Source organism: Haematobia irritans, chromosome 2 (genome assembly GCF_050003625.1).
Source record: "Haematobia irritans isolate KBUSLIRL chromosome 2, ASM5000362v1, whole genome shotgun sequence".
Classification (NCBI taxonomy): Eukaryota; Metazoa; Arthropoda; class Insecta; order Diptera; family Muscidae; genus Haematobia; species Haematobia irritans.
In genome coordinates, this window is record NC_134398.1 from 129,843,912 (window position 1) to 129,861,140 (window position 17,229).

Below are 17,229 nucleotides of genomic sequence, written 5' to 3' on the forward strand. Positions count from 1 at the left end.
TAGACCAAAAACTCTAATTCCATGGCCAAAGCCATAAGAGCACAGCGAATGTCAAAATTCTATTTCATTATCGCTCAAATGATAAGAAATTCGACAGATTGTTGTTTGAGTAGCCTACATGGGAAATTGGCTAGCTCTGTATATTCGTAGCTATCACTCATTATATCCCAAAATATTATCTCATTTCTTAATATATTTTATTGCAACACTTAAATTATTTAATTTTTTTATAAAATAATCTTTTGAAATTAAAGGTCAGTATTTAACCATGCATGTTTTTGGTAAATGTTAATATCATTCGAAAAATATTTCTTGAAGTTTATCAGCTAGTATTCTATGTAGTTCTGTACGATGGATGTCAACACTATCTTTCAGTTATTTTTTTTTTAATTGTTCAAAGATATATTTAATAGAATTCGATGGCAGTTGTTCATTGCGAGGGTATGAAATGCTGCTAAAATCATGTGCGTGAAGATAAATTGTAAATTTAACTACACGCTCACAAAAAATCGCTTCTGTAACATATACTCCCAAACATATTTTGCTTCAAGCATATACATTTTTGGGTGTTGCCCAAACATTTATATGTTTGATCTCTTCCAATATATAATATGTTTGAAAGCATATTAGTCTAAACAATATATGTTTGGGTAGTCTAAGTTTCAAACATTTTGTATTTTTGCATCCAAATTCAATAATGTTGTCTTCCAAAAAACAATATGTTATTATGTGAACATATAATATGTTTGGAAGCATTTTGCACCCAAAAATATTATATGCTTAAAAGAATTCTCCCAAACAATATTGTGCTCAAAATTTTATTTATTTATTTATATATTTACAATCATAACGAATTATGAAAATAAACAGGTAATATAGGTGCTAACAACATAGGTTTTCGACCTGAATGCTCAAAATTTTGTTTCTGCCCAATTGTATATTCCCCAACATCTTTCTCACTTCCACGAGATTTTTTAGTTCTTAGCACCTTTTTCTGTAATACAAACATTGTAGAAGAAATTATTCAATTGTATGATTTTTTTTATTTTAATTTTAACTTTTGCCGGACGGGGATTCGAACAGCGGACCACACAGTTTGTAAGGATCAAAGAAGTAGCTGACCAATTGCCCTAGGAAAAATAAAATGTTAATTTTGTAATAACAAGCAACAACCACCAACTTAATTCAATATCGCTCCCTGTTAAATAGCGCTCCAAGCTACTAAACACATATATGTTTATATGCTATTTCTAAATTAATATATGTTTGCATCCAAACATTTTATATTTACAAACATTTTATGTCCCAAACATAATATGTTCTAACATATTAACATATATGTCCCAAACATGTTATGCTAGTTTATGAACATTATATGCTTGCACTCAAAAATATTGTGTTTAAAAATTTGTGTTCCAAACATATAATGTTTATAGCCAAACATATGAAAAACAGCCTTTTTCCATCCGTGTAGTCGAGACACAAACCAGGTAGTTTTTGCCTGCGCACCTAATGGGCTAATTACAATTTGGGGAGATAAAATATTTAATGAAATTCAGCACTTTCCAACATATTTGCGCAAAATATTTTGGTATTAAACGAAAGATCTTGACAAGTACTATAAATGCAATTGGTTGTCATGTTCGAAAGCGTCCCATAAATGTTAGTTTTGCAGCTATATTTTAAAAGTCAGTTTGTCCAACTTGAAATAAAGTTAAACTACGCCCACTGTGCAATACCTGCTCTAGATTTTTTGGTATCAAATGAAAGCTCTTGATGAGTACTATAAATCCAAGTGGTTGTTATATTCGAAAGCATCATAAAAATATCGATTTTTATCAAAAAGAAAATTACTTTTTTAGAATTTCAAAAAAAGTGCACATTGGCCCACTGTGCAACACCTGCTCTACAGTGTTTGGTATCAAATGAAAACTCTTAATGAGTACTATAAATGCAAGTGGTTTTTATTTTCGAAAGTTTCCCAAAAAAAATTGTTTTAAGCAAAAGTAAAATTAATTTGCGAAATTTTAGAAAATATCGCACCAGCGCCCACTGTGCAAAACCTGTTCTAGATTTTTGGTATCAAATGAAAGCTCTTGACGATTACTATAAACGCAAGTGGTTCTCATGTTCGAAAGCATCATAGAAATATCGATTTTTATCAAAAATATAATTAATATGTCAGAATTTAAAATATAGTGCACGCGGGCCCACTGTGCAATACCTGCTCTAGATTTTTTGGTATCAAATGAAAGCTCTTGACGAGTACTACAAATGCAAGTAGTTTTTATTTTCTAAAACATCCCAGAAATGTAGGTTTTTATTAATTTTTTTTTAAATTTAATCGCCACAATTTGAAATAAAACATCGTGCAAACTAAGTTTCTTTTTGATAAAAATCGATATTTCTGTGATGCTTTCGAATATAACAACCACTTTCATTTGATACCAAAAAATCTAGAGCAGGTATTGCACAGTGGGCCCGCGTGCACTATATTTTAAATTCTGACATATTAATAATATTTTTGATAAAAATCGATTTTTGGGAAACTTTCGGAAATAAAAACCACTTGCATTTATAGTACTCATTAAGAGTTTTCATTTGATACCAAACACTGTAGAGCAGGTGTTGCACAGTGGGCCAATGTGCACTTTTTTTGAAATTCTAAAAAAAGTAATTTTCTTTTTGATAAAAATCGATATTTTTATGATGCTTTCGAATATAACAACCACTTGGATTTATAGTACTCATCAAGAGCTTTCATTTGATAGCAAAAAATCTAGAGCAGGTATTGCACAGTGGGCGTAGTTTAACTTTATTTCAAGTTGGACAAACTGGCTTTTAAAATATAGCTGCAAAACTAACATTTATGGGACGCTTTCGAACATGACAACCAATTGCATTTATAGTACTTGTCAAGATCTTTCGTTTAATACCAAAATATTTTGCGCAAATATGTTGGAAAGTGCTGAATTTCATTAAATATTTTATCTCCCCAAATTGTAATTAACCCATTAGGTGCGCAGGCAAAAACTACCTGGTTTGTGTCTCGACTAGTTAAATTTACAATTTATCTTCACGCACATGCTAAAATCATATCACATATAATAGCACCACCGTGGTGCGATGGTTAGCATGTCCGCCTTGCATACACAAGGTCGTAGGTTCGATTCCTGCTTCGACAAAACACCAAAAAGTTTTTCAGCGGTGGATCATCCCACCTCAGAAATGCTGGTTACATTTCTGAAGGTTTCAAAACTTCTCTCAGTGGTTTCACTGCAATGTGGAACGCCGTTCGGACTCGGCTATAAAAAAGGAGGTCCCTTACCATTGAGCTTAACATGGAATCGGGCAGCACTCAGTGATAAGAGAGAAGTTCACCAATGTGGTATCACAATGGACTGAATAGTCTAAGTGAGCCTGATTCATCGGGCTGCCACCTAACCTAATAGATTATCGGTTTCATTTCAAAAGATCCACCAATCTGAATTGGTCAGTTTTATAAGGTTAGTTTAGGCTAAAAAGAGTGGACGGGACGGGTTGTTGATTTTAGTTAAATTTTATCAAATGTGAGAAAATTTTATTATTTTTTAAATATATTTCACATACTTAAACCAAATTTAAGTACACAATTTTTCTAAATACGAAATATAATTTTGTTTAAATTTTATATAGCGCTAAAGACATTTTAAAATTTTGTACGCCATTTGTGTAAGTTTCTTTCTTTTTTTACTAGTACTAACAGCTCGTACAAAAAAATTATATCTATCAAAGTGTGAGAAAAAAAGAATCTATCAAAATTTCGGCTATAGTTTTTTTTGCGAATGTCCATTTACCAGAGACATACAGTAGAGATCAGAGATGTATAAAACTGTCCCAAAGGTGTAAACGTCACAGTCGCAAACTCAAAATACTTCAGTCGCGTCAGCTGGGCAGAGAATTCGAGGATATCCAATATGATGATATGTTCGAAAAAGTTTCAATTCTCAGGAATGTTCATAAAATTATTAACGGAGTTATCAAAAGTAAACTAGAGAATAAATTTGGATGAACATTATGGACCATGCAAACCTAGAATAGTTTGAAGTTGCGAATGAAATATGTAAAACTAGTTCAGTTTTCAATAAATGCAATGCAACAACATTTTTTTAAAAAATTAAAAATGCTTATAATTGTGTTTTTTTTTCTTTATACAAAATAAGGTTTCTACATTAAGTTTACGATTTTTACGACATACGTTGGTTCTCATATGTCGCACAGTTTGCGACAGGACAACTTTGGAAAACATTTTACTACAAAAACCTTATTTTGCAAAATTTTATTTCTTAGAAAATTTTGTCAAAATTTTCTTTCTATAGAAAATTTTGTCAACATTTTATTTCTACTGAAAAATTTGTCAAAATTTAATTTTGTTGAAAATTTTATCAAAATTTTATTTCTACACAAAATTTTTTTCAAAATTTTATTTCTATAGAAAATTTTGTTAAAATTTAATTTTGTTGAAAATTTCGTCAAAATTTTATTTCTATAGAAAATTTTGTCAAAATTTTATTTCTATAGAAAATTTTTTCAAAATTTTATTTCTATAGAATTTTTTTTCAAAATTTTATTTCTATACAAAATTTGGTCAAAATTTTATTTCCATACAAAATCTTGTAAAATTTTTTTTTCTATAGAAAATTTTGTCAAAATTTTATTTCTATACAAAATTTTGTCAAAATTTTATTTCTATACAAAATTTTGTGAACATTTTATTTTTATATAACATTTTTTTTCAAAATTTTATTTCTACAGAAAATTTTGTCAAAATTTTATTTCTATAGAAAATTTTGCCAAAATTTTATTTCTTTAGAACATTTTGTCAAAATTTTATTTCTATAGAAAATTTTTTCACATTTTTTTTCTATAGAAAATTTTGTCAAAATTCTATTTTTATACAAAATTTTGTCAAAATTTTATTTCTAAAGAACATTTTGTCAAAATATTATTTCTATAGAAAATTTTGTCGATATTTTATTTCTATAGAAAATTTTGTTAAAATTAAATTTTGTTGAAAATTTCGTCAAAATTTTATTTCTATAGAAAATTTTGTTAAAATTTTATTTCTATAGAAAATTTTGTTAAAATTTAATTTTGTTGAAAAATTTTGTCAAAATTTTATTTCTATAGAAAATTTTGTTAAAATTTAATTTTGTTGAAAATTTCGTCAAAATTTTATTTCTATAGAAAATTTTGTTAAAATTTTATTTCTATAGGAAATTTTTTCAAAATTTTATTTCTATAGAAAATTTTGTCAAAATTCTATTTTTATACAAAATTTTATTTCTTGATGTTTTGGTAGATTTTTAAAATTATTCCTCTCCAACTAAGAGGTACTTCACAAAATTTTTGTAGAAATAAAATTTTGACAAAATGTTCTATAGAAATAAAATTTTGGCAAAATTTTCTATAGAAATAACATTTTGACAAAGTTTTCTATAGAAATAAAATTTTGACAAAATTTGTATAGAAATAAAATGTTGTCAAAATTTTCTATAGAAATAAAATTTTGACAACATTTTTTTTAGAAATAAAATTTCGACAAAATTTTCTATAGAAATAAAATTTTGACAAAATAATTTTATTTCTATAGAAAATTTTGTCGAAATTTTATTTCTATAAAAAATTTTGTCAAAATTTTATTTCTATAGAAAATCACGAGTTCTACCAATCTACCAAAAAGTAAAAAATGTACCATATTTGTTAGAATTTGGTAGAGTCCATCAAAATAAATATAGATGAAAAATTAACCTATGGTCAAAAGGAACACACAATCCGCGCTCCCCGATTTTCGCTATCTATTAATTTAATTCTCAATATGTAGCTTCGTATTGACGGAGAACTATACTCCCTTCCTATGAAAGTATGGGAAAATGAGTTTTTGATAACAGAAGCACTGATATTGACAATGAAGAGTCGAAGAGTGGTTGACAGGTAATGTTTAACTTACCAAGGGTTTGCTAGAAAGCATTGCAATGTGAGAGAGTTATTCGTTCGAAAGACGGCCAACGGTATAAACGGTTAATTACTGAACCAAAAAAAAAGTACCTCGTTTAATTTTCGCACAAAAAAGGCAACATAATAGCCTCAAGTCTACGACAAAATAAGAACACTGATTAATATTAATGAAATTGGTTCACCAACTAAGTTAATAAAAATAAATTTAATGTATAGTGTGAAGCAATAAAAAATATTTTTCATAAACAGAAATAGCTATAAATATATAAAACATCGAAAATATTTAAGAGGTGTAAACTTCTTAGGCAACGTTATGTTGAAATAAAAGAAAGATAAAACAGCAACATCTCAACCACCCCAAAAAACAAAATAAACCCAAGGAATAAACCATCACTGTGACCATGTCAAATTTTCAAAGTGATCATGTGAGTGTTATAAATTTATTCTGTGATTTTCTTTTTGTCATAAAGCAATTTTTTAGCATTGCAAATATGGAAAAAAATTATTCCATCCATATAACACAAAATAAAAGTTCAACCCGTATAAAAGAAACCTTCTGACTCGTTAATGATGTGGCATTTATTATAGTTATTGATTGTTCTTATCAAAGGTGCTTGTGTTATGATAAAAAAATCGTTTTATAAAAGTAAAAACATCGTCAATTGGAATCGATACTGGGCCACAAAATATTGTATATGTGGGTGTTGTGTGTGTGTATGTGCGTGTTTTTTAAGCTGACTAATACCCAAATGTGTCCTAAGGTGACCAGATATTACAACGCATATAAATCAAAGTGTATCAGTTGTGTAAATACATCGATTATCACCAAATAAAACAAGCGCAATAAAAAGAGTTGCTATTTTAATTTTGAGTAAGAAAATTACAAATATACATGGCCAAAAAGGTAAAAAGGCCGTATTGGAAGTACCCTCCAGGAGTTGTAAATAAAACCTTATACAGAATTAGACGGATATATTTTTTGCAAAAATTTTTCCTTACAAAAAATTTACAATAGAATTACGAACATGTAAAAATAATACAATTATCGTCTTTTTCCAAATGAAAACCCAACCATAATTATTGTACTCCAGAGCTCGACTAAGGGACTATGTTTTGTATAAGAAAATTTTATTTACTGTGGTTTATTATAATTATGCGTTATGTAAAAAATTTGAAACAATAAACACGAAAAAAAACAAGTAAGTAAAGTCTAAAGTTGGGCGGTATATATATATATACCCTTCATACCCTTCACCCCTATGTAGGCCAACATTTGTGTTACTATCTCAACTACTTCACATTTGCTGGAAGCTATATAACATAAAGGAGATAATTTTTTTACTTCTACAAAATCTCTAGAATTAAAATTGAAATCGGCTAAAGCTATCCAGTTAATTGGAGGACACTTCCATTGAAAATGGGTCTAAAATGTGTAACAGTCTACCATATTTCCCCAACTCTGGTGTACGTATATATGGGAGTTATATATAATCTGAACCGATTTTGACTAAATTTGACATGTATAGTTAGAATAATAATTCTTCTATCTATGCGAAATTTCACGTAAATGGCAGTATAACTTTGGCCCCCAGGTCATATGAGTGCAAATCGGACGGAAGATATATATGGGAGCCATATCTAAATCTGAACCGATTTCAACCAAATTTGACACAATTACCGATACTACCAAACGTACTCCTTGTGCGAAATTTTAAGCAAATCACGACAAAACCCTGGATTTTGAGGCCATATAAGTTCAAATCGGACGAAAGATATATATGGGAGCTATATCTAAATCTGAATCGATTTTGACCATATTTGGCACATAAAATAGTATCGTTAAAAGTACCGCTTGTGCAAAATTTGAAGTAAGTCAGGGTAAAACTCTGGCTTTTGAGACCATATAAGTCAAAATCGGGCGAAAGATATATATGTGAGCTATATCTAAATCTGAACCGATTTTAAAAAAATTTGACACACTTAACGATACTATCAAACGTACCCCTTGCGCAAAATTTGAAGCAAATCATGGCTAAACTCTGTCTTTTGTGGCCAAATAAGTTCAAATCGGACGAAAGATATATATGGGAGCTATATCTAAATTTTAACCGATTTCAATCAAATTTACCAAGCATTGGTAGAATGTCAATTCTACCCTCTGTGCAAAATTTCACGAAGATCGGTAGTAAACTTTGGCCTCTGTGGTCATATGAGTCTAAATCGGACGAAATATATATATGGGAGCTATATCTAAATCTGAACCGATTTGGCTGATATTTTGCAAGATTTTCGAGATTCATAAAATATATGGATGTACGGTATTTCAAGAAAATCGGTTGATAAACACGCTAACTATGACCAAATCGGGGATAGATATATATGACAGCTATATCTAAATCTGAACCGATTTTTTCCAAAACCAATAGCGATTGTCTCTGTCCCAAGAAACGGCCCTGTGCCAAAATTGAGGACGATCGGACTTAAATTGCGAGCTGTGCTTTGTGCACAAAATTACATATACAGACAGACGGACGGACAGACAGACAGACAGACAGACGGACATCGCTAAATCGACTCAGAATTTAATTCTAAGCCGATCGGTATACTAAAAGATGGGTCTATGACCACTATTTCTTGGCGTTACATACAAATGCACAAACTTATTATACCCTGTACCACAGTAGTGGTGAAGGGTATAAAAATTGACGGATGCGAGAACATTTTATAACGCATATAAGAAAGTTTAGTCATCTTGTCTTTGTGATGTCCTTTAGTATTTCGTATAGAAAAAAAATTATAAGAAACAAATATATACGCCCGAAAATTCGGCCAGGCGGAATCTTATGTACCCATGCAAGATTTTTTCGACAGAGATTACCAAAATTTTATAAAGTATATCCCCCAAAAAATCCCCAATCAAAATGTTTTTCCCCATTAAATATCCCCAAAGAAAAATGCATATAATAATTTTATGTATATAAATTTCATTCTACAAAAAAATCAACCTCATATTATCGAATTCTTTAATAGATAAGGATTTCAACAAGTCTGTCAGGTGGTCAGCTGAAACTACACTTCTAATAAAAATATATACAAAGCTGTACTATATTTTCCCCCTTTTCACCAACATTAGGAACAAAGGAAAACGAAATGAAGCTACCACACAACAGTGAACCCACTAGGAAAGAAAATTTTTACTAATTTTAGAAAATTTTAACTGAATGGTATAACAAACGCAGATGCCACGCCGATTTCGTAATCGGACGCAACCTAAGTAATTCAATGTGTGGATGACCGTCTTTATTAAAGTTTCTACGCAATCCATGGTGGAGGGTACATAAGCTTCGGCCTGGCCGAACTTACGGCCTTATATACTTGTTTTTTTTTTTTTTTGGATTTTCTAAGGGTGATATTGAATTAAGGTTCTTTCGCTCTAAATAGGACTCATAGTTTAGAAGGTATGCGCATAAGAAGTTATTCATATAAAACAGGTATATACGGCCGTAAGTTCGGCCAGGCCGAAGCTTATGTACCCTCCACCATGGATTGCGTACAAACTTTAATGAAGACGGTCATCCACACATTGAATTACTTAGGTTGCGTCCGATGGTAAGGCATATTAAATCTTCTTAACATCGTCTTCTAAATTGTAAGTTAGTCCATGTGGGATATATAGTAGACAAAAGAAAGGTCGATTAAATACGAATATATTCAGTTCTTGACCGGTATATATAGGAAAGAAATAATTACGAACCGATACGAACTTTTGTTCGGTAATTATAGAGCCAGAATTGAAATATGGGGATCGCTTTATATGGGGGCTATATACAATTATGAACACGAGTCTACCAAAAATGGCAGATTCGTTTACTGTTCGGAAGATTGGTAGAATTCCTTATGTTTTGGAAGATTTTGCAAAATATTCCTCTTCAACTAAGAGTTGCTTCATAAATTTTCTATAGAAATATCTTTTAACAAAATTTTTCTACAGAAATAAAATGCTGACAAAATTTTCTATAGAAATAAAAATGTGGCAAAATTTTGTATACACTGAAAAAAACAGTGAACTCACCAGGAAGAAAATTTTCGATTAATTTTGGAAAATTTTGAATATTTTTAAGAAAATTTTAACTAAACAGTATTACAAACGCTGGCATCACGTCGATGTCATAAAAATAAGTAAATATTTTTCAGCAAATTCGAGAACATTTTTTAGACATAATTAAGTTTTTTCACTTGTTAAAGAAAAATTTGTAGTTTGAAGGAAAACATTGGAGTTCAAAATTGCAAGAATGTCGTTAGTGACATACGAAGTTCGTGATGAACACATTTGTAGTAAAATTTACAAATTTAAAGAAATAATGAACTATTTTGTGGAAGACATGAATTTAGTTAATCTTTATGCTTCATTTGTGTATATTTCTTCCTCGGTTTTAGTTAATTTAACTAACGTATGCAAAAAATTATTAGAGTAAAGGAAACTTTCTCCAAATATAATAATTCCATGAACTAAAATAAAGTTAAATTGGATTTAGTGAAATAGAGAGTTCACTTTTTTTTGAGTGTAGAAATTAATATTTGACAACATTTCTTAAAGAAATAAAATGTTCACAAAATTGTCCATAGAAATATAAATTTTTCACAAATTTTTCTATAGAAATATAAATTTTTCACAAAATTTTCTGTGGCAATAAAATTTTGGTAGATTATTGTTGGCTCGAGTGGCAATCGTGATTTTTCTGTGATTGAGAATCAATTTATCTGGGGGCTGTATATAACTATAGATCGGTACGGACCAATTTTGGCATGGTTGTTATCGGCGCAATGTACCAAATTTAAAGCAGATCGGATGAATGCTCCTCCGGCTCCGGAGGTCAAATCTGGGGATCAGTTTATATGGCGGCTGTATATAATTATGAACCGATATAGACCAATTTTTGCATGGTTGTTAGAGACGATAACCATGTACCTTTACATGTAAACTTTAGCCGGATCGTATGAAACTTGGGGATCGGTTTATATGGGGGCTATGTATAATTATGGGCCGATGTGGACCTATTTTCGCATAGTTGTTAGAGACCATATACCAACACTATGTACCAAATTTCAGCCGAAGCGGATGAAACTTGCTTCTCTTAGAGGATCCGCAAGCCAAATCAGGGTATCGGTTAATATGGGGGCTATATATAATTATGGGCCGATATGGACCAATTTTTGCAGGTGTGTTATAGACCATATACTAACACCATGTACCAAATTTCAGCCAGATCGGATGAAATATTCTTCTATTAGAGGCTCCGCAAACCAAATCTGAGGATCGGTTTATTGGGGGCTAACAGGTTGGCTGATAAGTCCCCGGTCTAACAAAGAAAAACACATTTTTTTTGTCAAAATTCGTTTTTATTATTCAACATAGTTCCCTTCAAGAGCGATACAATGATTATAACGACCTTCCAATTTTTTGATACCATTTTGGTAGTACTCCTTCGGTTTTGCCTCAAAATAGGCCTCAGTTTCGGCGATCACCTCTTCATTGCAGCCAAATTTTTTCCCTGCGAGCATCCTTTTGAGGTCTGAGAACAAGAAAACGTCGCTGGGGCCAGATCTGGAGAATACGGTGGATGGGGAAGCAATTCGAAACCCAATTCATGAATTTTTGCCATCGTTCTCAATGACTTGTGGCACGGTGCGTTGTCTTGGTGGAACAACACTTTTTTCTTCTTCATATGAGGCCGTTTTGCCGCGATTTCGAACTCCAAACGCTCCAATAACGCCATATAATAGTCACTGTTGACGGTTTTTCCCTTCTCAAGAAAATCGGTAAAAATTATTCCATGCGCATCCCAAAAAACAGAGGCCATTACTTTGCCAGCGGATTTTTAAGTCTTTCCACGCTTCGGAGACGGTTCAACGGTCGCTGTCCACTCAGCCGACTGTCGATTGGACTCAGGAGTGTAGTGATAGAGCCATATTTCATCCATTGTCACAGCTGCAAACACCGCTCAGAATCATCAACACGTTGTTGTTTTTGGTCAAATGTGAGCTCGCGCGGCACCATTTTGCACAGAGCTTCCGCATATCGAAATATTGATGAATGATATGACCAACACATTCCTTTGATATCTTTAAGGCCTCTGCTATCTCGATCAACTTCATTTTACGGTCATTCAAAATCATTTTGTGGATTTTTTTTATGTTTTCGTCGGTAACCACCTCTTTCGGGTGTCCACTGCATTCACCGTCCTCCGTGCTCATTTCACCACGTTTGAATTTTGCATACTAATCAATTATTGTTGATTTCCTTGTGGCAGAGTCCGGAAACTCATTATCAAGCCAAGTTTTTGCTTCCACCGTATTTTTTCCCTTCAGAAAACAGTATTTTATCAAAAAACGAAATTCCTTTTTTTCACAATAACAAAAGTTGCTTCACAAAAGACGCTCTATCTCACAAAATAATTGACTTACAGACGTCAAATTTTGACATTTGAAAGTTGGTACTATAAAAAAATAATATGCATTTAATACTAGCCACGCCATCTTTGTGTCAGACCGGGGACTTATCAGCCAACCTGTTATATATAATTATGGACTGATGTGGACCAATTTTTGCATGGTGGTTAGAGACCATATACCAACACCATGTACTAAATTTCAACAGGATCGGATTGCTTCTCGTTGAGGATCCGCAAGCCAAATCTGGGGATCGGTTTATATTTGAGGCTATACGTAAATGGCCCATTTGCAATACCGTCCGACCTACATCATTAACAACTACTTGTGCCAAGTTTCAAGTCGATAGCTTGTTTCATTCGGAAGTTAGCGACGGACGGACTACTAATAGACTTGTTATGAGAAAGGCTAGCTAACAAACTTCTAAAATTTTGGAGCAGACATATTTTGTATAAAGGCTCACACATGTCATTAATGCTTCTTTTAATACCAGCTACGCAAGGCTTTCAACTGCTGTCAAAGTTTTTTTCCCTGATTTTAAAATCATTTTTTAATGCACCAGATATTTTCCAATTTCTTTCCTTATCATAAATTAGTTAATGCTAGGTTGGACACATGTATATAGCGCCGAAAGATCGGAAAGTCCAAATTTTATGTACCCTTCACCTTGGCTATGGTAAGATATCTTACCATTTTTATCTACCATAACCCCGCAAAAAAGAGTTGCCAAAAAGATAGTGACAATGTACTTTTTATATCCGAATGTGGTGCAAAATTGGCGCAGAAGATTTAACATGGGATTGTCATAGAATGGATCAACGATGGATCAGTCTCACTTAGGCTATTCAGTCCATTGTGATACCACAGTGGTGAACTTCTCTCTTATCACAGAGTGCTGCCCGATTTCATGTTAAGATCATAACCGGTCATTTTCATAACCGGGTCCGAACGGCGTTCCACATTGCAGTGAAACCACTTAGAGAAGCTTTGGAACCCTTAGAAATGTCACCAGCATTACTGAGGTGGGATAATCCACCGCTGAAAAACATTTCGGTGTTCGGTCGAAGCAGGAATCGAACCCACGACCTTGTGTATACGAGGCGGGTATACTAACCATTGCACCACGGTGACTCCCTAGAATGGATGTCCACCATTTTAACAGCCGTTGCAATAAATTTGCATCTCTTCTTAAGATATGATCCGAAGTCAGTGTTATATAATAATATAAATATGATTTTTAATGCATTCTAACGCTTCCCTGTAATGTTTGACCTCAAATATTTCACATTGCAGTGAAAGCGCTTAAAAAAGCAAATCCACCGCTGAAAAACTTATAGATTCGATTAAACCCATGACTCTTTGTATGCGAAGTGGGCATGATAACTATTCCACCATGGTGGCTTGATAGTTAGAGGACATATACTGAAATCGCTCACCAAATTTCTATCGGATCGGATGAAATTTTCTCCTCTATAGGGAATGGTCCGATACGGCCCATTGTGCCAAGTTTCGAAAGATTGGCTCGGTCGGAAATTGGCATGATTACAACAGACATCGCTATATCGATTTAAAATTTTACCACGACCATGACCTGAGACCAATATTTGTATTAGAGGTGTGCACGTGACACGGAATTATGATCAAACACGAACATTTTCGTGAATAACGCATGAGTCGTGGCCAAATGTCGTGAGGAAGCGTGAGTCATTAAAAAAGTCTGTTCACGAAAACAAATTTCGGAAAAATACGCTCACGAAAATAATCCCGCACTCGAACATAAAAACGCTTATGAGCTAAATTCGCTTATTATTTTAGTAGCTCTGTCATGTTAAGAGTTTAACAACGCTCCCGATTTTATTCATGATCACGTTTTCAATCAGGTCATATAACTGTAGAACTTACCACTACCACATTATTCTCGTCGATGAAAATTTTTTCATACTTACGCTCTTACAGAAGTAAATTTCAAACGTTACATGCGACCAGACAATGAAGCCGACCCATCTTTGTCGGCGGCGGCTGACTTTAATCTTTTGCCTCCGGCGGCGGCGGCTTGATGGCTAAGCTGGTATAAATTTGTCTATTCGGCGGCGGACAATTATCCATTATAAAATCACTTTGAAGTTATCCGAATGGTAATGAGATTAGTTGTACAACCAATCTTTTAATCACATTTACGTTTTCATTCAAAATGAGCTAAATTGTTGCAAAATTATTATAGCAACATGATACTGACGGATTTTGGGTGGAAAGTTTAACATTTTGAAAAAAAAAAAACAAGTAAGGAAAGTCTAAAGTCGGGCGGGGCCGACTATATTATACCCTGCACCACTTTGTAGATCTAAATTTTCGATACCATATCACATCCGTCAAATGTGTTGGAGTTTGTCCCAAATACATACATTTAAATATCACTCGATCTGGACAGAATTTGATAGACTTCTACAAAATCTATAGACTCAAAATTTAAGTCGGCTAATGCACTAGGGTGGAACACAATGTTAGTAAAAAATATGGGAATCATTTAAATCTGAAGCAATTTATTTATGATTTATCGCTCGATATATATGTATTAAAAGTTTAGGAAAATTGGAGTCATTTTTACAACTTTTCGACTAAGCAGTGGCGATTTAACAAGGAAAATGTTGGTATTTTGACCATTTTTGTCGAAATCAGAAAAACATATATATGGGTGCTATATCTAACTCTGAACCAATTTCAATCAAATGTGGCACACATGACTGTATTACTAATCAGCGTACGAAAACAAACAAAACAAAACGTTTCCAATTGTTTCGTTTCGTACAATCCACATGTCCAAAACGAAACAAAACGAAAACCTGACATAACGGCACTTGCCTTTCGTTTTGTATTGTTTTTGTTCGTGAGTGGAAACCAAACCTAAACTGAAAAGTACTGTGGTGCTTAGTAAAATATAGGAAACAAAACGGTACACATTAAATGCAAACGTTTCGCAAACGTTTGCTCATTCGTTAAGTTCTTACAAGAAGAAAAATCTTGAATTTTATTTTTATACCCCTCACCACTACTGTGGCATAGGGTATAATAAGTTTGTGCATTTGTATGTAACGCTTTGGTAACGATTGGTCTCAGAAAAGTCTGAAACCAATCGTTTAGTATACCGATCGTCTTAGAATGAAATTCTGAGTCGATTTAGCGATGTCCGTCTGTATACCCGTCCGTCTGACTGTATATGTAATTTTGTGTGCAAAGTACAGCTCGCAATTTAAGTCGGGTCGTTCTCAAATTTGGCACAGAATTTCACTTTGGCTCAAAAACAATCGCTATTGATTTTGAAAAAAAAAATCGGTTCATATTTAGATATAGCTGCCATATATATTTTTCACTGATCTGGTCATAATTGACGTATTTATCATCGTCTTTTCTTAAAATTTCGGACAGCCAATTGGTTTGCGGCTCTCGTAAAATATGCAAAATATCAGCTAAATCGATTCCGATTTAGATATAGCTCCCATATATATCTTTCGTCCGATTTGCACTTATGTAGCATCAAAAGCCAGAGTCTTGCCCTGATTTGCTTCAAATTTTACACAGGGCATACGGTTAATAGTTCCGATTTAGATATGGCTCCCATATATATCTTTCGCCCGATATGGACTTATATGGCCCCAGAAGCCAAAGTGTTATTCTAATTTGCTTGAAATGTTGCACTAGGAATACAATTAGTAGTGTAGTCAAGTGTGGTAAATTTTACTTAAATCGGTTCAGATTTAGATATAACTCCCATATATAGAATTCGCCCAATTTGGATTAGTATGACTACAGAGGCAAAAGTTTTACTCTGATTTACGTGAAATTTTGCAGAGGGAGTAAAATTAACATTCTAACTACGCTTGCTAAGTTTTGTTTAAGTCGGTTCAGATTTTGATATATCTCCCGAATATATCTTTCGACCGATTTAGACGTTTTACCCCTATTTACTTGAAACTTTGCATAGGGAGTAAAATTAAGGTTCTGGATATGTATGCTTATTTTGGTTGAAATCGGTTCAGATTTTGATGTAGCTCCCATACATGATTTTGATATAGCTCCCGTACATGTAACTTTTAAAGAATTTCTGTTCACATTCTTCTTCTGTTCACATTCTTATCAGGGTGCGCATTTTTAAGATGACGCTCCAAATTACCGGCATGCCCACATAAAGTTTTATGGCAGTCTTCATTGTTACATATAAATGTTTTATTTTGATTGTCATACTCAAATAGTTGTCGTAATATATAATTTTTTGGACGCGGCATGATCGTACGAAGACACGGAGTACACTGATTTCACGTATTGGTTATGTCCCGTTGTTGCCATCGTTTCGCTCAGCAAACGTTTGCAAACGTTTTATTGCCGTTTCGTTACCGAACGAAACAACAAAACGACTCAAATCCAAAGAGCATTAAAGCAATCGTTCCGTTTCGTCTCTTTTGCTTTTGAAATGTTTGTTGTTTTGTTTGTGACTACGTACAAAACGATTGACGAAAATTGAAAAGTTTGTGACTTTAAATGATACGTACCTCAATCGTTTCGTTTGTTTTCGTACACTGTTACTAATTGTACTCCTAGTGCAAAATTTCAACCAAATTGGGCCAAAACTCTGGTTCCAGGGGCCATATAAGTCCATATCGGGCGAAAAATATATATGGAAGCTATATCTAAATCTGAACCGATTTCAATCAAATTTTGCACATATGACTATACTACCAATTGTACTCCTTGTGCAAAATTTCAAGCTAATCGGGATAAAACTCTGGC

At 32.9% G+C, this 17,229-nt stretch overlaps 1 protein-coding gene across 1 annotated transcript in view; it reads left to right on the forward strand.

Moving 5' to 3' along the window:
- Positions 1-6,037: 6,037 nt before the first annotated feature.
- Positions 6,038-17,229, forward strand: part of Myo28B1 (Myosin 28B1) — a 136,618-nt gene continuing 125,426 nt past the window's right edge. The window contains exon 1 of the mRNA XM_075296158.1: positions 6,038-6,422. Coding sequence (XP_075152273.1) covers positions 6,399-6,422 — 24 coding nt within the window. The 5' untranslated portion in view covers positions 6,038-6,398. The remainder of the gene's footprint in view (positions 6,423-17,229) is intronic.